The sequence below is a fragment of the Sylvia atricapilla genome, chromosome 27 (genome assembly GCF_009819655.1).
Source record: "Sylvia atricapilla isolate bSylAtr1 chromosome 27, bSylAtr1.pri, whole genome shotgun sequence".
Taxonomy (NCBI): Eukaryota; Metazoa; Chordata; class Aves; order Passeriformes; family Sylviidae; genus Sylvia; species Sylvia atricapilla.
The window spans coordinates 3500630-3521852 of record NC_089166.1 but is presented as its reverse complement, the minus strand read 5'-3'; the positions used below and the strand labels follow the sequence as shown (position 1 = coordinate 3521852).

At 63.0% G+C, this 21223-nt stretch overlaps 3 protein-coding genes across 3 annotated transcripts; all 3 read left to right on the top strand.

Annotated features, from left to right (window-relative positions):
- The first annotated feature begins 3318 nt into the window (after positions 1-3318).
- On the top strand, positions 3319-9363 carry C1QL1 (complement C1q like 1). Its single transcript, XM_066336967.1, has 2 exons — positions 3319-4034; positions 8961-9363. The coding sequence occupies exons 1-2, from the start codon at positions 3474-3476 to the stop codon at positions 9138-9140; spliced, it is 741 nt and encodes a 246-aa protein (XP_066193064.1). The 5' UTR covers positions 3319-3473; the 3' UTR covers positions 9141-9363.
- Positions 9364-13719: 4356 nt separating this feature from the next.
- On the top strand, positions 13720-18156 carry KIF18B (kinesin family member 18B). The gene is given in 10 exon segments (XM_066336608.1): positions 13720-13731; positions 13930-13966; positions 13969-14107; positions 14109-14161; positions 15143-15294; positions 15463-15570; positions 15831-15941; positions 16529-16643; positions 16646-16725; positions 18133-18156. Coding segments are annotated over 10 exon segments (831 nt in total).
- A 951-nt stretch (positions 18157-19107) lies between these two features.
- Positions 19108-20349, top strand: FAM187A (family with sequence similarity 187 member A). Its single transcript, XM_066336607.1, has one exon. The coding sequence runs from the start codon at positions 19108-19110 to the stop codon at positions 20347-20349; it is 1242 nt and encodes a 413-aa protein (XP_066192704.1).
- Positions 20350-21223: the final 874 nt, after the last annotated feature.

Below are 21223 nucleotides of genomic sequence, written 5' to 3'. Positions count from 1 at the left end.
ACAGCGCCTGGTGTTGGGCTGGGACATGCCGGGATGTGGCTGGCCCCGGGGCCAGCGCTGACGTGGCCAGCTAGCCAGTCCCTGGGTCAGCTGGGTGACCAGCAGCCAACTGCTCAGCTGGCCAGACAAGCAGACAGACAGCTGGACAGGCAACCTGACTGCTGGTCTAGCGGCCAGGCTGCCAACCAGCCATCCAGTCAATGGGCCAGCGAGGCAAGCAGCTGACCAGGCAGACAACCAGCCCACCACCAGCCAGCCCAGCCCCCAGCTCTCCACCCAAACAGCCAAACAGCTGGGTGCCAACCAGCCCGCTCGGTGCCCGTGAGCCAGCTGGCCAGCAACCACCCAGCTCACCAACCAGCCATCCACTTGGCCTTCTAGGCCACCAGACAGCTGGCCCTCCCTGCCCACAGCTGAATGTCTCTCTCCCATGGCCCCTTCTAGAGCCTGTCCTGAGGACACAGCTGGAATTTGGGGGACAGCATCCAAACTCATGGGGACAGCCTGCAAACGGCCACTCCCTCCCCAGGCTCCTCACTGTGGGCCGGCATTGGGCGCACTGGTTGTGTCCAACTCTGTCTTAATTCCAGCTGAGCCACTCCTGGGCCGAGGCACGGCTGCAGGGCCAGGTGTGGGGGCGCAATGTCTCTGTCCCCCTGGCCACGCGTGGTCCTATGGGCAGTGTCTGCCACAATGCCAAGAGGGGAAACTGAGGCACAGCACAGTGCTAGTCCTATGAGCCCCCTGCCCGGCCACCCTTGCCCTTCCCCAAATCCTACTCCATGAATCCCACGGTGAACGGGAGGTGGGGGGCACAGCCACCCCCCGGCCAAACCTGCGCCCCTGGAGCATTGATTGTCCCCCTCCCGGCTGCCGGTGTCCCCAGCACGGCCCACCCGCCCCCGCGCCGCGCTGCCAAAGCAAACAGCCCAGGGCTCGGCCGCCATCGATTCTGCGGGAGCTGCTGTTTGCTTAACCTTTGCAGAGGAGCGGCGGGCGTCGAGCGGAGCCGCAGCCACCGCCGCAGCCACCGCTGCCACTGCTGTCACCACAACCACTGCAGCCACTGCTGCAACACCTGCAGCCGCTGCTGCCACCACAGCCCTGCCACCACTGCAACCACCACAGCTGCCACTGCAGCCACTGCTGCCACCTCAGCTCTGCCACCCCACCACAGCTGTTACTGCCACCACCATCGCTGCAGCCATCACTGCAACCACTGCAACCACTGCAGCTGTGACAGCTGCTGTTGTCACCTCTGCAACAGCCATTGCCATCACCAGTGCCACTGGAGCCACTGCTGTCACTAGAATTGCTACTGCCATCGCTGCCATCACAACCACCACAGCCATGGCAGCCACTGCTGCTGCCACCTCCCACCTTTGTCCCTTTGCCAACTCCTGCACTCCCAAATGTGTCCCTTTGGAGCTTTGCTAATCCATGCCCAGGTGGATGGAGCTGGTTTGAGGGGCTGCACTGCACTCCCTCCCCGTGCAGGGCTTGGGGACAGGGAGCACCTCAGGGGCTTCAGCCAGTGTCACCTGGGGTGTTGTAGCCACCCATACAGTGCTGCTGTCCCGCGGAAGTGTCGAGGCTCTCCTGCCTCTGTCCTGGCTGTAGGGCCACAGCGTGGGGACATGGTGGCCAGGGGTGGTGGCCTTGCCGTGGGGGCAGGATGGCCCAGAGTGATGCAGTGGCCTGGTGTGGTGGCTATGCCAAGGGGACGCAGTGTCCTGTGGCAACAAGGTGATGACCTGGGGCTGTGTCCCCATCACGAGGATGCAGCAACCAGGGCCAGGGATGTCCCCTGACCCTCCAGGCGACACAAGTGCCCTGATGCCACCAGCGTGGGTCTGTCCTCCCTCTGTGTCCCCGCCATGGCCACCCCGTCCCCACGCAAAGCCCCCTGCCCACCCGGGTCACCCCGTCCCTGCACTGATGGTGACTCACGCAGCCCGTGACCTCGCCAGGCGTATTTTTAGGCACTTGTTAAAACAGAAAGATAACGAGGAACAGGGGGGTGTGGAGGAAGGGGGGGGGGGGGCGACAGAAATGATGGAGAAGAGAACCGGGGAAACAGCTGGTGACATAATGGTGACAACTTTGAGGGGGGATACGGTGCTGGCAGCACCCTCACCCCAAAATACTCTCCCCCTCCCCAGCCTTGTAAAGCCCCCAGGAATAATTGCCTCCTTAAAGGCAGCTAATTGATTTCTGCTCGCTGATTAAAGCCTCTGCATGAGCCGGGGGACATACGGGGGCGATCGATGACTGTCAAACGTCTCCTTGGTCCCCCCTTTTTGAGGCGGGGGTGGGGCCTGTCCCCCGTGTGTCCCCTGGGGTTTGGGGCCATCGCACAGGCATGAAGGGGATGAGAGGATGCACCTCCAGGGTCTTTTTTGGGGACAGGGGGAATGATGGCCCTGTGGACCTCACAGGTGCCACCGAGTTTGATGCCACCTCGGTGTTGTCACCCGGGGCCACCGAACCGCTGTGGCGGGCGGCACTGGGAGCGGCCGCGGGTCTGTGTGTCCGTGTCCCCCTCCCCCGTCCCCGCGTCCTTCGCTCACCCCCGGCGCTGGCGGCGCCTGTCACTTGCCATCGCGTCCCGCTGTCCCCGCCGAGGCTGATGGAGATGGCAGGCGACGGAGCGGGCGCAGCCGCGTGTCCCCATGTCATGAGCCCGCCGGTGCTCAGCCCCTGGGGACGGCTTTTCGCGTAGCCCGGCCATGCCCGCGGCGGCACCTGCGGGTGCCCCGTTGTCACTGTGGCCTTTGCCACCAGCAGTGACATCCGATCCCACGGACTCACGGCTGACCGCGATGGATGCTTGGTCAGCGGGCGTCTCCTGGGCTGTCCCAAAGTGTGGCCCCTCGTGGGTGGGGAAACTGAGGCAGGGAGTTGGGGCTGGTCCCGGTGACCATCCCCCGTGGGTGTTCTTCTGTGGGGACCCAGGTGACGGGTCCCAGGGGTGTCCCCAGCTCCACGGGGACGCTCGGAGTCCTCGGGGTGTGGCGTGGGGACAGGGCGTGGCCCGGGTGACCACGCGGGGCCGGAGTGACCGAAGGATCCCGGGCACTTGGCGGAGCGCGGTCAGTGGGGCCGATCCCACCTCCCTGCCTCAGTTTCCCTCCCTCGGAGAGGGGGCACCGCGGGTGGGCGGGACGGGGGCACATTCACGGGCGTGGTTAACGCGGATGGAGGCGTGTCCGGTGTGGATGGGCGTGGCCAAGGGGCGTGTCCGTCAGGCGGGGTGGGCGTGGCCCGGCGGGGTGGGCGTGGCCCGTGCGGCGCGGGGCGCACCGGAGCCAGCGGAGCGCAGCGGAGCCGCCGCCGCCAGCCCGAGCCCCCCCGCCGCCGCCCTGCTCCCCCCCGCCGGCACCATTCCGTCCCCCGGGCGCCAGCGCGCCCCGGCCGGGCGGCGGCTCAGCCTGGGCCGGAAAACTTTGCTGGCGGCCGCGGCGGGGGTGGTGATGGTTCTGGTGCTGGTGGTGCTCATCCCGGTGCTGGTGAGCTCCGCCGGTACCGACGGTCGGTACGAGATGCTGGGCACCTGCCGGATGGTCTGCGAGCCCTACGGCCCCGCCGCCCCCCCGCAACCCGCCGAACGCGGCCCCCTCCCGCCGCCCTCCACCCTGGTGCAAGGTCCCCAAGGCAAACCGGGGAGACCGGGGAAACCGGGACCGCCGGGACCACCCGGAGAACCGGGACCGCCGGGCCCGGTGGGGGCGCGGGGTGAAGCAGGAAGACCGGGACCCCCGGGATTACCGGGACCGGGGGCTACGGGCGCGGTGAGCGCGGCCACCTACAGCACGGTGCCGCGGGTCGCCTTCTACGCCGGCCTCAAGAACCCCCACGAGGGCTACGAGGTCCTCAAGTTCGACGACGTGGTCACCAACCTGGGCAACAGCTACGACGCCGCCTCGGGCAAGTTCACCTGCGCCATCCCCGGCACCTACTTCTTCACCTACCACGTCCTCATGCGCGGCGGCGACGGCACCAGCATGTGGGCCGACCTCTGCAAGAACGGGCAGGTAAGGGCTGCCCATCCCGGCTCCCTCTGCGGGAACGGGAGCTCTGCTGTCCCCAAGCACGGGAGAAGGGCTGTGGGGGCTTCCTCGGGGCGCCCCGTCCTCTTCCTGGCCTCAGCGATGCGCCCTCTGGGTGCTCCAGCGGGATGGGGTCGGGGGCATGTGGGAGCGGGGAGGGGGAAGGATGGAGCCACCCTCCTCCTCCCGGCCCCAGGAATGCACCTCCAGGTTGCCACATCCTCTTTGTGCTGCTGATGGACCGCGGGTGCTTCCCCAGGGGCCCCGTCCTTTCCCGGCCCTTGAGATGCTCTCCCTGGGTGCTCCATCCTTCTCCTGGCCCCAGGGATGCACCCCCAGGGTGCCACATCCTTCTCCCAGTGCTGATGATGGGCTCTGGGTGTTTCCCCAGGGGCCCCATCCTTTTCCCAGCCCCAGAGATGCATCCCCAGGTTGTCACATCCTTCTCCCAGTAGCAATTATGGGCTCTAGGTCCATCCCTGGCGTGCCACATCCTTTTCCTAGACACTGACAAGCACCCCAGGGGTGCTTTATCCTTCTCCCAGTGGTGAAGATGTGCTCTGTGTGCACCCTCAGAATGCCCTCTCCTTTTCCTATCCCCAGGGATGTACCCCCAGGATGCTCTGTCCCTCCTTCTGTGACAATGATGGGATTTGGGTGCGTTTCCAGGGTGCCACATCCTTCTCCTGGGCAGGGAAGTGTAACCCCAGGGTGCTCTATTCTCGCAGTGACATGATGGACTCTGAGTGCACCCCCGGGGGGCTCTGTCCTGCTCCAGTCTCTGGAGCTGCATCCTCAGCGTGCCCCATCCTTCCCTCAGTGGTGGAGATGCTCCCCCAGGATGCTCCATTGCCAGTGGCAATGACGGGCTCTAGATGCGGCCCCGGGTGCTCCGTCCTGTTCCCCGCCCTGAAGGAGCACCCCTGGGCTGCCCCGTCCTTCTTCCAGAGACAGTGCAGGGGTCCGGGTGCACCCCAGGGGTGTTCCATCCTCCTCCTCCTCCTCCCCTTTCCAGATGCTGCCCTGTGTGCCCTGTCCTTCTCCCGGTGCTGGGGACAGTCACCATCCACCCTGACGTGTCCCCAGGGGGTTCCTCAGCTCTTTCTTTGGCCACGGAGATGGTGGCACCTTGGGGTGCTTTGTGGTGTCCTGTGGTGGCTTGGGGCACCCCCACAGTGTCCCCATGGTGCCCCCCCGGCCATGCCATTGTCCCCGCTGAGGTCCCTGAGGGGCAGGGACAGTGTCCGCGGTAGCTTCCAGGGGGGCAGTGCCCGCCCCGCTTTTGGGGGGCTGCACCCCCAGCCCGGAGCGGCTCTGCTGCTGGGTCAGGAGGGACGGGCTGCGTGGGGACACCGCGGGGGACACACACCCCGAGGGTGGCTCCATCCTTCCTCCTCCCCGCTCCCACATCCCCGACCCCATCCCGCTGGAACCCCCTATGCCAGGACAGCCTCACCACCCACAGGCTTTTCGGGTGCCCCTTTTCCACGCCATGTCCCACTCCCGGCCACGACTCGAGGGACAAGATGTGGCCGTGACCCCCGAGATGTCACCCGAGTTCAGTTCCCCTGGATGTCACCGCAGCCGGCATTCCCGCGGGATCCATCCACTCTGCTCCCGCTTCCCATCGTTTCCTCCGGCATCACAACCCGCGGCGCATCCTTGTCCTGAGGATGCAGAACCCGGAATTAAGCCAAAACTGAGTTATCACCCCAGAAACAGCCGGGCTGTGGGGCAGGGAGCGGGAGCCTTGTCACGGCCACTGCGCTTCACCCCTCGGCTCCGAGCCCTTCCCAGCGGGAGCACAGCAGGAGCCACTCGGCAGCTTTTCTCCATCTAAACAGTTCAAATTTCCTTTTATTTGGATTGGTTTTTTCCTCCCCCGCCCTCCAGCCCTAAATTTTGGGGGGTTCCAGCGCCGCTAGGCACTTCTGGCTTTTTCCCTCAAGCTTTTTCCCTCCGTGTAACTCCGGACTGAGCACCCCAAAAATTCACCTCAACCCTTTTACCTCCTCCAAAATATTTCTGAGGACCACCCCAAACCATCCTACCCCCGCAGCTCTGCGGGGCATCAACATTCCTGGATGAATTTCCAGAAGCAATGGAGCCCCTTGTCAAGAGGAGCCGCACTCAGGCGGGTGATGCAACTTAATTAACTGCTTGTTAATTACTAAAAAGGCATCGCCGCATCGATATCTATAACGACGATCCCCCTCCATGTCCCAAATAATTAAAAATGGGGTTATTTAGGGGGTTGCTGCCTAAAATCCCCCGTCCTCGGCATGGTGTGGGGTTCTAAGCAGATAAAGGTCGATCCTGGCGTCTTCAAAGCGAGTCAGAACTTGGGGGCCCCCCTCTGATCCCCAAAAATCCCCCGGGTGCTGCCGCTTTGGGGGCCGCCCATCACCCTTGGGTCGGGGCTGGAGTTAATGAGAGCCAGGGGAGCTGCTGCTGGTGGTTAATTAGCATTAATTATTATTTGTATTAGCCCGTAGTGGAGGTGAGGGCAGCGGGAGGGGGAAGGTGGACGGACGTGGGAATGGATGGATAGGTTGACTGATTGATTGATTGACTGATTGATTGATTGATTGATGGACGGATGGACGGACGGACAGGGCTGGTACCGGGTGGTTTTGGGGTCCCCATGCTGTAGGAGGGCATCCACAGCTCAGGGAAGGTCACAGCCTCAGGGGACTGTTGGGGACAGTCCCCAAGGGTACACAAGGACCTGCTGGGGGGTCTTGGGGCACCCACTGCCCTGTCTGGGGGTGGGGGGGCATCTGCTGGTGCACCCAAGGGCCCTGGGGCACCCACAGCTGCACTCGGGGGTGCTGGGAGGGCACCCAGAGCTGTGCCCGAGGAGCCCCTGCCACTGAGTTTGGGGGTCTCGAGAGGCAGCTGCTGCCTCGCCTCGGAGGTGCTGGGCCATGGTGGTACCTGGGGCACGTGGTGTCCCCAAGGCCCCAAGTGTCACTGCACGTGGCAGCACCGCACTGTCCCCTGTCCGCCTGAAAGCTCTTGGGGACCACTCCAGAGTGTCCCCAGCACCGGGGACACCCTCCAGCATTGTCACTGGGGTCAGCGACAGCGGCTGCAGCAGACTCCAGGCTGGGGCCGTGCCACCCCCGTGGCTCCCACCTCCCGGCTGTGCCGTGGGGAAACTGAGGCACAGAACAGGACAAGGGCGTGAGGCCATGGCGGGGGGCCGCGGTGGCAGCGCCCCTCCTGTGCCACTGCGGTGCCGGGAGCGGCTCAGCCCGGGCCCAGCGCTGCCATTTATCTTCCCTGGTTAGCGAGGGCTGGCGGGCGCGCGGTGACGAGGCGGCTCCCTAACGAGGGAAGACGGATGGCAGCGGGCAGCTCCAGCTGTGGCGGGGGGGACGGTGGTGGGAACCCGGCGCCGAATGGCTTTTCCTGGCTCTCCTTCCTCACGGCTTCTTCCCTCACTCCTCTTCCTCAGCAAAACCCCAGGAGAGGCAGCGTCCCCTGGAGACCGGGGCGTTGTGACTCACTGGCATTCAGGGTCCCCCACCGGGAATGGGGACCCTCGCGGTGGCAGGGTGGACGCAGGGTGAGTGTTGCTGGTGGCAGGAGGGACACGGCTGCGTGGGCGCGAGCAAAGTCCCATGGGATCACCAGCCTGGCCGTCAGTCGGTTCCAAGGTTAACACCAGCTGACCCCAGCATCGCAGGCTGCCGGTGGGCTCGGGGACGTGCAGCTGGGAAGGAGTGGTCCCCTGGGACTCCTGTCCTGGGGGCAAAGGACAGGACTGCGTGGGGACAGCCGTCCTTCTCCCAGCGCTCCGGGACCCCGCAGCCGCTCGCCGGTGCCTGCCCGCCCCGCGCGAGCCAATTAAGAGCCGATTCTCGTCGGTTGTAATTAGCGGCACCTCTTCCCGGCTCAGCGCTTTTGCATTTCACTTGGGATTTCACCAGCCGCCTTGTCACTGTCACCCAGCGCCGCGATCTCCCCGCGAGGCGCCGGCGGAGATTTGATTACCCAAAGAATTGTGCAGCGGCAGCGGGCTCCAGCCACGGAACCGCTTCTCCAGGCGCTGACGGCTCCTCTGGCTCTGCCGGCACCCGGGAAACCTTTATGGGGGGAGCAGCCCTCCCCGCAGTGGGTGCGGGTCCGTGTGACGGGGGATTGAGTTCAGCCCTCGCTGAACATGCTCACGGTCCCTGTGCCGCCCCTGGGAAGCGCTGTGAGATGCGCTGGGTTCAGTGGTTTGGTTTGGGGCTGAGCTGGGAGATGGGGTCCTCTGTCCCAGGCGTGGCGCTGTATCCAAACCCAGAGACGGGATCCTGTGTCTGAGCTGGGGTCCTGCATTCAAACCTGGAGCTGGGGTCCCACATCCGAGCTGGGAGCTGAGGTCCTGGCTGAGACATGGTCCCACGTTGGACTCCGGAGCTGGGGTCCCTGTGTCTGACCGGGCGTCCTGCACCCAAATCCGCAGTGGGGCCCCGTGTGAGAGGCGTGGTGCCGTGTCTGACTGTGGAGCTGTGGTCCCTCGTTGGAGCCCTGGCCCCGTGTCTGACCCACGGTCCTGGATCCAAACCTGAAATTGGGGTTCCGTGTCCGAGCTGTGGTCCTGTATCAGAACGGGGTCCTGTGTCTGGGCTGTAGTCCTGCACCTGCCAGAGCCGCAGCCACACGTCTGTGCCATCGTCCCCCATCAAACCCAGAGCCGTGGTCCCGTGTCTGTGCCCGCCGGGGCAGGGAGAGGCTCTGGGCGGCGCTCAAAGGAGCCGACTCCACCCGGGCCCCGCTCACCCACGGTGGGGGATCCAGGGCAGCCCAGGCTGCACCGGCCGGGTGGATCTGATGTGTGCGAGGCGGGAGCCGGCGTGTCCCGTGGGATCCGCGGGCAGGGGCGCGCCCTGAGCCGCTCCCGCGGTGTCCCCTGGGCAGGTCCGGGCCAGCGCCATCGCGCAGGACGCCGACCAGAACTACGACTACGCCAGCAACAGCGTTATCCTGCACCTGGACGCGGGGGACGAGGTCTTCATCAAGCTGGACGGTGGCAAAGCCCACGGCGGCAACAACAACAAGTACAGCACCTTCTCCGGCTTCATCATCTACTCGGACTGAGCCCGGAGCCGCGGCACCGCCCCCGGCATCCCCCGCAGTGACCCCCCGGCCCCACGGCATCCCTGTGCCGTGGTTCGGTTCCCTGCTGCCACCCAGCTCCCCTCGCTCCTGCCCGGCCCCACGGCATCCCCGCCGCGGTCCAGCCCACGGACCCCCCACTCCCCGCGCCCCCGGCTGCCTTCCGTGCCCAGAACCCCCCTTTTCCCGTGAGCTCACGCCAAGGCTGCCAACTGAGGGCTTGGGGCTGCCGAGGGTTGGGGGTGGACCCCCATCCCCGGCTGTGCCCCCTTGTCCCGCCCCTGCTCTCTGCCCGCCCCGGGGCCGTGCCGGGGGCTCGGGCCGCTCCGGCTGTACCGACGCGCGGTGTCCGCACGGCCCCGGGCCGGGGACCGTGCTGGGGCGGGGGGAGCCGCCGTCCTGCCCTCCCCGCCCCCGGCCGGGGTGACAACATGGTAAAGCAGAGCTGTGATCACTCCCTGTCTGCTGTGTGTGTCCCCAGTGTTCCCCACCCTGGGGACGGGCTCTTCTGCCACCACCACTCCCCCACCCCGAGCCCGCTCCGTTTATCAAATCAGCCCAGCCACGAGAGGTTCCTTGTCCCTCCACCGCCTTCAGTGGGGCCACTCGGGGTGCCACCATTACTATGGCCCTGTCCCCAGAGCACAGGTGACCCCATGAGGAGGGGACACGGTCAGGCCACACAGAGCCACTGGGACCCTCGGGCACACGCGCCCGTCATCGCTGTCTCGGCACAGACAGGACGTGGTCCAATTAGAGGTGACAGCGGGTGACCGGGGCCAGCGGCCACCTCCGGGGTGGCTGTGGTGGGACCAGAGGATGGGAGCCCTGGGGACACCGAGTAGCCTTGGGGACAGGATGCGGCTGGGTGTCCTCCTGGCTGTATGTGTGTGTCCTAGGTGTGTGTCCCTCTAATAATGAGTGTTCATGTCCCCTGATGTGTGCGTGTCCCCAGGTATGTGTCTGTCCCAGGGGTGTGTGTCCCTCAGGGGGGTGTGTGTGTTCCAGGTATGTGCGTGTATTCCAGGTGTGTTAGTTCCAGGTGTGCGTGTGTGTGTTCTTTCCAGATGTGTGTTTGTTCCAGGTGTGCTCCCTCTCCCAGCTCTGTGTGTGTGTCCCAAGCCTCGGCGGGTCCCAGCGCTGTTCCCCAGCACCGATCTCAGCTGGAGGCGGCAGCCGGGCCGAGCTGGACTGCAGCCCCAAGCAGAAGGTCCCCAAGAACGGTGCGGCCGAAGCCCCGCCCGGGGACCCTCCCGGACCCTCCGGAACCCTCCGGACCCTTCCGAGCCCCCTCTGGATCCCCCGGTCCCTTCCAAATCCCGCCACTCACCGCGGCTCTGAGCTCCTGCTGCTGCCCCGGGAGCGGCCGGCAGGGGGCGCAGGCGGCAGAGACCGCCGCTCCATGGCGCGGGGCTGAGGACTACAGCCCCCATGGAACAGCGCGCGGAACGCAGCCAATGGCAGCCGGGAGGCGGGCGGGCCAATCAGGGATCAGGGCGGGCCAATCAGGGATCAGGGCGGGCCAATCAGGGATCAGGGCGGGCCAATCAGGGATCAGGGCGGGGCCTCGCGGGCTATTTAAAGGCGGCGCAGCGGCGGGAGGCCGCCCGGAGCGGAGTGAGCGGGGCCGAGCGGGGCCGAGCGGGGCCGAGCGGGGCCGAGCGGGGCCGAGCGGGGCCGAGCGGGGGCCGAGCGGGGGCCGAGCGGGGCCGAGCGAAGTGGATGCAGTGCTCTGTGTGAGGGGTTTTACACGCCCTTAGGAGGTGAAGGCGCAGTGAGGAGGCCGTGGCTTAAGAGGGAGTCAGGTCGTGAGGGGCTGAGCGGGCACAGAGGGGACAGTGTTACCACTCTGGCGTGAATAGTTACAGGAGCGGTTTGGAGCCGAGGCGCCTCTCCCTGCGGATCGCCCTTGATCCCGTCCCCGAGGAGGCTCCGGGAGCACCGCCGGCATTCCCGAGGGAACAGCTCCTTGTGCCGCAGCGGCGCGGCCGGGCACCGCCGACAGCCCGGGAGCTGCGCGGGAGATCTGCCATGGAAGTGCCTCAAAGAAGCGTCACCGCGCACTGAACACAGTGTCCAGCACAAGACACAGCCCAGGATTGTAAACAGATTCCCACTGCATCCTTTAAAACGCCTAAAGACCTCCGGGCTCGCTTTGTCCCTGCCGAGCCCGGCTCAGACCCTGCTCCCCGGCCCCGTACTCGATCCGCTGCAGTAACTGCACCGAAATGCTGCACAATGGAGCATTCAAACCTCCTTTTAGAATTGATGTGGAATCTGCTCAGGAAATTTTAGCACATGCCCTTTGTTTCCTCCCTGCTGCAAGGATCGCAGGTGAACCCACCCAGCATCAGCAGCTGGATGTTTGGAGAAGGAAGGTGGGCTGGGGTCCCATATGGGTCAGCAATTGTTCAGGAAACTTTCTGGCCATTCATCCCAGAGCCCCTCTGACAGTCACATTCCTACTCCTCCAGACTGGCACTGCTGGGACTGAAGCCCCTTCACAGCAGCAGCTCCAGAGATTCCTCAAGAGGAATTCCTCCCCTGGTTTTAATGGGGCAGTCCTGCTGATATACTCAAAGGGAAAAGTTTCAAGGGATTTAACATTGCCTTGATACACAATATTATTGCAGGTACTAAACAGAACAAAATTAAGGTCAGCAGAGTTGCCATAGGCCAGAAAGGATTATCAATATAAAATCACAAACAAGGGTTGATCATTCCCTACCTATAGACATACTGGGTCAGTCACTTGGTGCTGGAGTTGGATGTTTGGAGAAGGAAGGTCACCTGAGCTCCCATCTGGGTCAGAAACTGTTCAGGAACCTTCCCTGTCATCCATCTGGAGCTGCCCTGGCAGCTGCACTCCCACCCCAAACTGGCACTGGTGGAGCCGAGGCCATCAGCAGTGCCCTGAGGGGCCCTGTTGGCTCCCTCACAGCCCGTCCCACGGCTGCTCCTGGTTTCCTCTGCAGCTCAAGCCCAGTGCTCCCAGAGTGCAGCCCCAGGCTCTGATTCCTTTAAGGATTTTTATCGTGGTGCAGCAGCTCAATGACAGCCTGAGATGGAGCCTCTGGGGAGGGACCCCAACATAGGACCTCCCAGGCTTCCATCCCCTCCCAGGCTGTGCACCTGGCAGTGGGGTCTTCGTGCTGAGCCATCATCTCCTGCTGTGTCCAAGTGTCCACACACCTGGTGCTGCAGGGCTCCGGGTCCTTTGGGTCAGTGCCAGGTCCTGGCCATGTGTCAGGGGCTCTGGCCATTTTCCCCACAGAGCTCACCCTGCAGCTCCCAGGGCAGCTGTCCCCCAAACTCCCTGCACTGAATGTGGTCCTCAACACGAGAGATCCTCATGACACACCCCAACCTGCAACAGAGCAACTTCCCCAGACACCCTAATCCACAGCTGCACCCACAGGCTGGAGCTTCCTTCACCCCCTTTAAAAATCCAGCACACCAGACAGGATCCCACAGGACATCCTCATCCCTGAACCAGAGGGACACGGCTGTGAGGGGTGGGTGAGGAACTGGCTGGATGCAGCCAGAGGGTTGTGGGCAGTGGCCCCATGTCCTGGGGGAGGCCGGTGACCAGGGTGTCCCTGAGGACTCTCGGTGGCACCAGGGCTCTGCAATCCCTTCCTCACTGACACAGACACTGTCTCGAGCCCAGCATGCTCACAAAGGTGACACCAAGCTGCGGTGCAGGTGACATCCAGGGGGACCAAGAGAACACGATGAAGTTCAATAAAGCCAAGGGCAAGGGGCTGCACCTGCTCAGGGACAGCCCCAGACACCAGCACAGAGTGGGAGAAGAGCTGAGAGCTGCTCTGAAGAGAAGGACTTGGGGTGGAGGAAAAGCTGCACCTGAGCTAACAGCGAGCACTGGCAGCACCAAACGCATCCTGGGCTGCAGCAAAAGAGGAATGGCCAGAGAGGAGTGAGAGAGTGCATGCTGCCCCTCCGCTCCGGGGAGCTGGAACGAGATAACCTTTTTGAAACGAATCTCTTGCAGCCCCCCGGGGCTAGCTCAGTTTCTTGGGAGGCTTTGGGGAAATATTTCAGGGATAGGGCAAAAGATCTAAAAGAGGCTTTTACCCTCAGGGTTGATCCAAGACGTTTATTCCGAGAGGGGAAACGAGGACAGGAGCTTTGGAGAGCCGGAGGGCAAGAGGAAGAAAAAGGGAGGACAGACCCTTATCAAGGCTCTGCCCCAGGGGGGATGGCTGGATCTCAGCCAGTTGGGTCCAGAAAGGAAGGAAGGGTCAAACTACATGGTTACAGGCTTCAGGAGTTTTAGGGAAAAACTATTCCCCAGAGAAATACAACACCTTTTAGGGCTCCGTGCAACCCAGACCCGTCAGTGGTTCCACGACAATGAATCCCCGGGGGCTCCGTTGGGGCCGTGGGGATCTGCAGGGCAGAGCGCTCGGGGCTCGGAGTGGAGCAGAGGAGTGACAGGGTCGTGACAGGGGCTGTGGGGGCCACAGGGCGGGGGGCTGGGTGGGCTCCAATGTTGGCCCCCTGGGGGAGGCCGTGCGGGGTCTCGGGAAGCAGTAGGAGCATGACGGCGTTTGTAGGGCCATTTGGGATCCAAGGAGACCCGAAGGGGAGCCAGGGTCTTGGGAGAGGCTGTGGGAGCCTGAAGGGGGTTCAGGCTCCTGGGGGCTCCAAAGGGGCACCGGGCGGGATTGGCACAGGGCTGTGGGGGGAGGCTCTGAGACCTCACCCAGCTGGGGGATCTTGGGGATCTCTCCTCCACTGCACCCTCCAGATGAACCTATTCCCCCCCAGCCCCCGGGAGAGAGCTGCAGCCCCGTCCTGCCCGTCCTGAACCAGCGTGGTGCTGCTCAGGGTGCTGCTGTGAGGAGCCCGGCAGCGCCGCGCCGCCGCTGAAAGAACCTCAAATTTGTGCTCGACCACGTTTTTGACGAGGGGCCCACGCAGGAGGAGGCACACCACGCTCCCTCTGCTGGACACCCTCCTCGCTGGCTGCAACTGCTCCGGTGATCCTGGCACGCCTCTGATCCTTGCAGGAGCTCCTGCCCCGTCTGCTCCCAGGCTGGCTGGGCTCAGCAGAGCCCTGGATTCGATTTGGAAGTCCCCATGCATCTTTGGGAATGGGGTGACACAACAGCAACCCCAAAGCACACCGCCTGAAGCTAGCTGGTTCCAGCAGGGCTCGGCACTCTGGGAGATGGGGTGGAGGGGATGGATATGGGTGTTGGGGTAGAGGTGAGGCTGGGCAGGAGTTGTCCAGGCATCTCGAGGAACAAGGATGACTTGCTCTTGTCTCGGGTTAAAATGATGGGAATAAATGTGGTGGATGCACGGGGGGAAAGAGCCCCTTGGCTTTGCCATCCCTTCCTAGGCTGAATGGCTCTGTAGGGCCGGGTCTGACAGGTCCTGGGCGGCTCCCACAGCCGACTGCTGCTGCTGCAGCCCCCGATCCGTTCCCAGCTGTTGGCAGCCATTGGATGTCACGGGCACAATCCCAGGAGAAGCCCAGCACTCTCTGGGCTCACCCTGCACCAGGTGCTCAGACCGGGGGTGCTGTTACAGCTCCCGGTGGTTCCTGAGAGTTACTGAAGGGCTGTCCCTGTCCCCAGGCCCCAGCGCTGAGTGCTGCCCTCGGGAGGAGGGCTGAGGCTCCAGATCAGTGTGCCCCACCCTGATGCAGAGGCTTCAAAGGAGATGCTGGAAGATGGGGGTAAAAGAGAGGAAGCAGAAATGCCTTGTGGAGGGTCAGATCTGAGCATGGGAGCAGTGCTCATCTAGAGACTCGTTCTGTCCCTGCTGCATTAGAGAGGCTGAAACCAGAGAAAAAAATTGCCCTGAGGAGCAGTGGGGAAAGTTATGAGTTTTACCTCATGTCCAGTCTGTGTGGGAAGATCCTCTGCTCTGCTCTGCTCTCCAGCCAGGACCCAACCTTCTGCTGCACCAGGTGAGTAATGACAGATCATTTCACCCACCCCTCCTCTTTCCAGTGTTTGCCTATGGTGCTTCGGCAGTTGGGAAAACCCACACCTTGCTGGGCTCCAAGACCAGTCCTGGCACTGTGCACCTGGCCACGGTGGAGCTGTACAAGAGGCTTGAGGCCATGAAGGACAAGAGCTGTGAGATCCTCGTCTCCTACCAATAGATCTGCTGTGGCCCAGAGTGTCTTCTCCTGCCTCAGGATCCTCCTGAGGTTCCAGAGGTGGAGTCAGGGGTTCTCTGGCTGTGCCAGGTCCTGCAGGGGTACCCAGCTCTTCTCCCAGCTGTCTCCCAGAGAATCATACCTCAGCCTGACCTCGAATTCCTGCTCCAGGTGGACAAAGAGTGTGTCTATGACCTGCTGGAGCCCCAGGGCCCACTGAACATCTGGGAGCAGCCCGGGAAAGGAGCTGTGGCACAAGGCCTCTCCTTCCACCAGGTTTGGACACAAGAAGGGCACAAGGGCTGGGACAGACTCGTCTGCACTGGTGCTGAGAGCAGCTGGGGGTCCTGGGAACACCACGGGGGTGTGAAGGTCCCAACGCCTCCTGGCTCCTGGCTGCCACCAGACGTGGCCTCGAGCTGCCACGGGCCCGCAGAGCCCCCGGGTGCCTCGGCCCCACTGCTGGGGCTGCTCGGCCTCGGGGTGTCCCCCTGCTGTGTCCAGCTGCTGACCCAGCCCTGCCCGTTCTCCCCCAGCCCACGGCACCACAGCAGCTCCTGGACAGGTTGGCCAAGGGCAATAAAAACCGGGCACAGCGCCACACCCAGGCCAATGCCACCTCCTCCCGCTGCCACACCATCTTCCAGGTGAGGGCTGCTGCCTTTGGGATCATTGCCATTGCTGCTGGAAAACGGGGCTGGAAACCTGTGCCAGGACCCACATCCCAGGGCTGGCCCCCTCAGCACTGAGCTGGGAATTTTGCTCCCCACGAGCTCTGTCCGTGAGCTCTCTGGTGTCTGGGTGCAAAGCTGCCAGTGGATTTCAAGTGCAGCCAGGCCCTTGCCCGAATTGGCAGGGCTGTCACGGCTGCCTGGGCAGACGGAGCCTGTGGCTGTCACTTCAGCCTGAGCCTGGTGCCTCGCCCCTTGCTGCTTGCAGGGAGCAGCCCAGGTGTCTGGATGCTTTTGCAGTCCCTCTGAGGACCTGACCAGTCATATCCCTCTCTACCATCGAGCGTGGGAGATGCTGATTTTTCCCATAGCTGTCCCTTCCCTGGCTCTGCTCCTTGTGTCATCACCAGGTGTTTGGCTCATTCTCTCGACGTGCCAGGTTCCTCTCCTCCCCCTGCCTCATCTCTCCACAGGATTCACTGGCTCTTCCCCTGAAAACACAGAGCCCTGTCCCCCAGAGCACCTGTGCAGAGGCACAGGCTCAGCCCCCTCTGTCCTCGCAGATCCAGGTGAAGCAGTGGGACCCCGCTGCTGGCCTCGCTGGGGACCTGCAGGTGGCCGGGCTGAGCTTCATCCACCTGGAGGGCTCGGAGTGAGCCTGGGACACCCCGGGCCGGGGACAGGGCTGTGGGAGGGCACCAGCATCAGCCGCTCGCCGCTGGCCCTCGGAAGCGTGGTCTGAGCGCTGGCTGGAGCCAGGGTGAGGAGCTCCCGGGGTGCACTGGGGGGTGCCTCCCACGGGAATCTCCCAGCCCGGGCAGGAGCTGCTGATGGAGCTTCAGCAGCCTGTGCCTGCTCTGCTCTTAAAGCTGTTCAGGCCAGACCCCGCAGGGCTTTTGCCCCTGGCAGCAGGTCTCTGAGCACAGATCGTGTCCCCTGCAGCCACCCGGGGACCCTGGGGCCTGGAGAAGGCTGAGGAGCTGCCCTGCTCCAGGCCCAGAGGTGGGTCCGTGCTGCCCATTGTGTTTTAACCCCTTGCCTCCTCCCAGTCCCCGAGGCTGCAGTGCACCGGGATGTCTCCCTGCAGCCCCAGGGCAGCCTCCCTGCCCGACCTGCAGCTCCAGGCCAGGACACCAAGTCCTCTTCTGCAGGACCCATCTGCCAGCAGGAACAGGAGTGTCCTTGTGTCCTCCCTGCATCCGGCTGCCTGTTCTCGGCCTGGGCAGACCAGGCTGTCCATGGTCTGGATGGATGTGGGACCAGGGCTGTGCTGGCCTGTCCCTTGTCACCCACAGGTGCACACACACCTGGCAGCTCAGGCTCTCCAGGAAGAGATTCACAGCTTGGGAATGTCCCATCGTCCAAGTTTGACTCTCTTAACTCAAAACTCTACTCACAGCCTCTGCCCTGATGAAATGACTGCAAAGACAAAGGAAGTGGAGGTCCTGGCACTGGAGGAGGCTGTAGGGCTGGAGGAGTCCACAGGGCTGGAGGAGGCTGCACCTCCCTGTAGCCCTGCAGAGCCCAGCGAGGCTGCCCCAGCCCCGGGAATGCAGCTGAGCTGTGCTTGTGAGGATTTGGGATGGGGACAATGGGAATTGGCCCCTCTTTGTGTCTCAATGGGGGCTGGAGGAGCCTGCGGTGGGCACAGCTCCCGGCCGCTCTGGGCACGGGGCAGAGGGACGGGCATGTCCCCCCAGGTGTCACCAAGCGGGTCGTGCCCGGCGTGGCTCCGGCCTCGCTGTGCAGAGCCGGCGGACACCCAAAGCCCTGGCACCCCGGCAGCAGCGGCTGCACCCACCCCCAGCCCTCTCCCCGAGCCGGCTCCAGAGCTGCTTCCCCAGGCCCTGAGCAGCAGCCAGAGCTCGGGGCAGCCCTCCCGCATCACCCCCCAGCACCTCTCCCAGCCTTCAAACTCCAAACGCCTCCAGTTCCTCTCTCCCCTTCTTCCTGCAGCCTCGTGAGCATTTCCAGGCTCCCAGCGCCCTCCTGTCCCCCAGCACCCTCCTGTCCCTCAGTGTCCTGTCCCCCAGTTACCTCCTGTCCCCCAGTGCCCTCTTGTCCCCCAGCGCCCTCCTGTCCCCCAGTGTCCTGTCCCCCAGTGCCCTCCTGGCCATGGTTCCAGCTGCATGCCCCCTCTGGCTCAGTCCTGTTTGTGTGTTTGCAGTTCATGAGTGGGTTCAGGAAATAAGTTATTGTGTTGTTAATAAATTGTTCTGTTCCAAGGGCCAACACGTGGCTGTTCTCTTCTGGCTCCTCCTCCTGTGGGGAGTCTGGAAAAGGCTCTTGCTCTGGGGTTGGGCTCCATCTCCCTTCTCCATCATCTGGGGCCTGTGGGTGCCTCTGCACCCTTTGCTGTGGGAGGCCTGAGTCCTCTGCTGAGTGTCCCAGAGTGGAGGTGAGGGCTGTGGGGGGCACATGGCCATGGCCATCCATGACAACAGTCAGGCCACCTGTCCCACTGTGTCTCTGTCACTGCACTGAGATCATGGCCCTGCCACTGCACATTCACATTTCCAGCTCTTGTTTGTACCCCATGCTGTGACTGTTTGTGTTCAGGCACTTGAGAGAGAGGTTCAAGAAACCCTGTGAGGTGTGAGAGGTTTCACCACAGCCACACAGCACTGATGGCTTTGCCCTGTGATTCTCATCTTGAGCCAAGGAACATCAGGCTCCAGGGGCTGGCCTGGTCTCCTCCCCAGGAGGAAGCAATGGCACGAGCATTGCCACTTTGGAACCAGCCCCCAGGCCTTTCCATTTAAAGCCCCTCTCACCAGACTGGCCAGCCCTTGGTCAAAGGTCTTCTTGCCCTCTCTAACAGGCCCCAGTCATTAGAGCACAACCCACTGCCTCCAAAAGCCAAACCTTCTCAACGGCACCAGCCATGAAGATGTTGATCTGCACTTAGAGATCTTCTCTAAGTTCCCATCCAACTCAAACCACGATGAGATGTTGGGGATTCCACTTGTCCCAGCCCAGCTCCATTGTTGCCAGGCACATGGGTGACAACGCTCCAGAGCTGCTGGGGATGGGTGGAGTCCAGATTGGGTGACAGAGGCTGGGCTGTTCTAGGGCAGGGTGCTCCCAGCAGATCCCTGGCTGGGCTGTGTGAGTTCTGCTGGGCCAGGGAGCACCCGGAGCGATGGGGACGAGGCTGTTGGGAGCCACCATACTCCTCTCCCTAGTGGATGCTCTCGGGGCCTTTGCCATTGAGAAGAAAGGGGACGTGTTCAAGAAGATGGCGTGTCCTGCCTTCCTCATATTCGAGAACGTCGCGTACTTGGCCGACATGACCTTTGAGCTGCCCTGCAAGTGCAAGCCCGAGGAGACCTCCTCTGTTGTCTGGTACTTCCAGAAGAACCTGCACAGCCAGGAAACCACGGTGCTGACAGACTTCAACGGCACCGTGACCGTGGACTCGAGCCACATCCGTGCGGGCAGTGACCTCCTGAAGCGCTTCAGCATCCGCATGTTCAGTCTGATCGTGTTCCGAGCCCAGGAGGGGGACTCGGGCCATTACCTGTGTGGCACCAAGGAAGGGCTCTTCTTCTATGGCTACGACGTGGACGTGCAGCCCACCAGGCAGATCACAGTGGCTTTTCTGGACAACGGCGAGCACGTCCAAGAGGACTACACAGAGAAGGAATTCACCCTCTTCACCACCTTCTGGGACTGGAGCAGGTGTGACCGCTGCGGGGTGCGAGGTGAGCAGCGGCGGATCGGGCTGTGTTACGTGCAGAGTGCCCAGCTGAGGCCGCGGTACCGCACAGCCCTGCCCAACGTCAGCTCCTGCGGCTCCAGGGCTGTGCCCGCACACTTCCCCCGCCTCATCCCCCTGCGGAGCCCCGAGGTGGCCATCCGGAGCTGCCTGGCCCCTTGCCCAAAGAAAGAAGTCCCCGAGGAGGGCGTGCAGTCCATCTCCAACATCGTTTACAAGCTGGGCGAGAGGCCCCACCTGCCCCGTGTGCCCATCCAGTACCACAGCCAGCCCCCCAAAACTGACCTGGTCATCACGTGCCCGGGGGCGCGGCCCGAGCACGCCGTGGCCTGGGACAAGGGCTCCGTCCGCCTCTACCGCACCCACTACCTCGTGGGGGTCAGGAAGCACATGAGGCTCTTCATCGACCACGGGAACCATCTGCACCTGCAGCGGGTGCGCAGGAGGGACAAAGCCACCTACTTCTGCTGGCGGGAGGGCGAGCTGGTGGCCGGCTTCCAGCTCAGCGTCACCTTCCAGCCCCGGCGCCAGCGGAGCCCCACTGACCCCGAGTCAATCTTCGTCATGAGGGCTGTGGGCATCAGCTTTGCCATCATCATTGGCATCTTCTTCCTCATCCACACATCCCACTACATCTCTTGGCTGTTCTGGAAACCACCCAAGTAATAGCAGCTCCCCCAAAGGACACTCAGACGCCTTGGATCACCCTCACGCAGGAAATTTATAATGTGAGGACCATTTTTGTACATTTTGGTTTCAACATTTTTTTCAATATTTGGTTTCAACTTTTAGAAGTGAATTTTTTTTTCAAATTAATCTGGCAATTTTCTTCCGAACTTCTCCGCTTTTGAGGTGTTTTTAACTCAGCACAGAATTGGGAGTCAATATTTATGCCTGACAGAATTACCCTACACATCCCCCAAAGGTTGAAACCCACCTCTGTAGGGTTTCAGCAGGGAGCAGGATGTGTCCTGCAGCCTCATCTCCTTTGTCTGAGGATGTGGCTTGAGGATTTCAGCATTCCCCGAAGAAATCCTGCTGTCTGGGAGGACACTGTGGGTCCCAGCAATGCTCTGGCACTGGAACCGTGTTGGTGAGCTAAACACCTGGTGATTACATGAGAAGCAAAGTCAGGGAGGGAGGCAGGAAGGGACAGAGCTATGGAAAACAATCTGCATCCCTGCACTCAGGGATAGAGCAGGGTTGGGTCCTAGAAGGGCAACAAACACACCCAAAGCCCCAGCACCAGCTGGGATGGGCTCACACACAGAGGCAGCTCCAGGCCCGAGTTTCCCTGGGGTCTTTGACACCAAGCTCAGCCCCCAGATGGAGCCTGACAGTGTCCCCAGGAGGCAGCAGCCAGGGCTGTGGGTTCCAAGCCCAGGGCTGGTGCAGCTCAGGGGGAACAGCCACCAAGACTCACCTGGCAGCACTGCTCCCTGCCTGCCCCCTCGAAATCCCTAAAAATCTCCCAGTAGAACCCAACATGCTTCCCCCACTGCCCTGTAATCCCTCACCCCCCCAGGGGCAACCCCTGCAG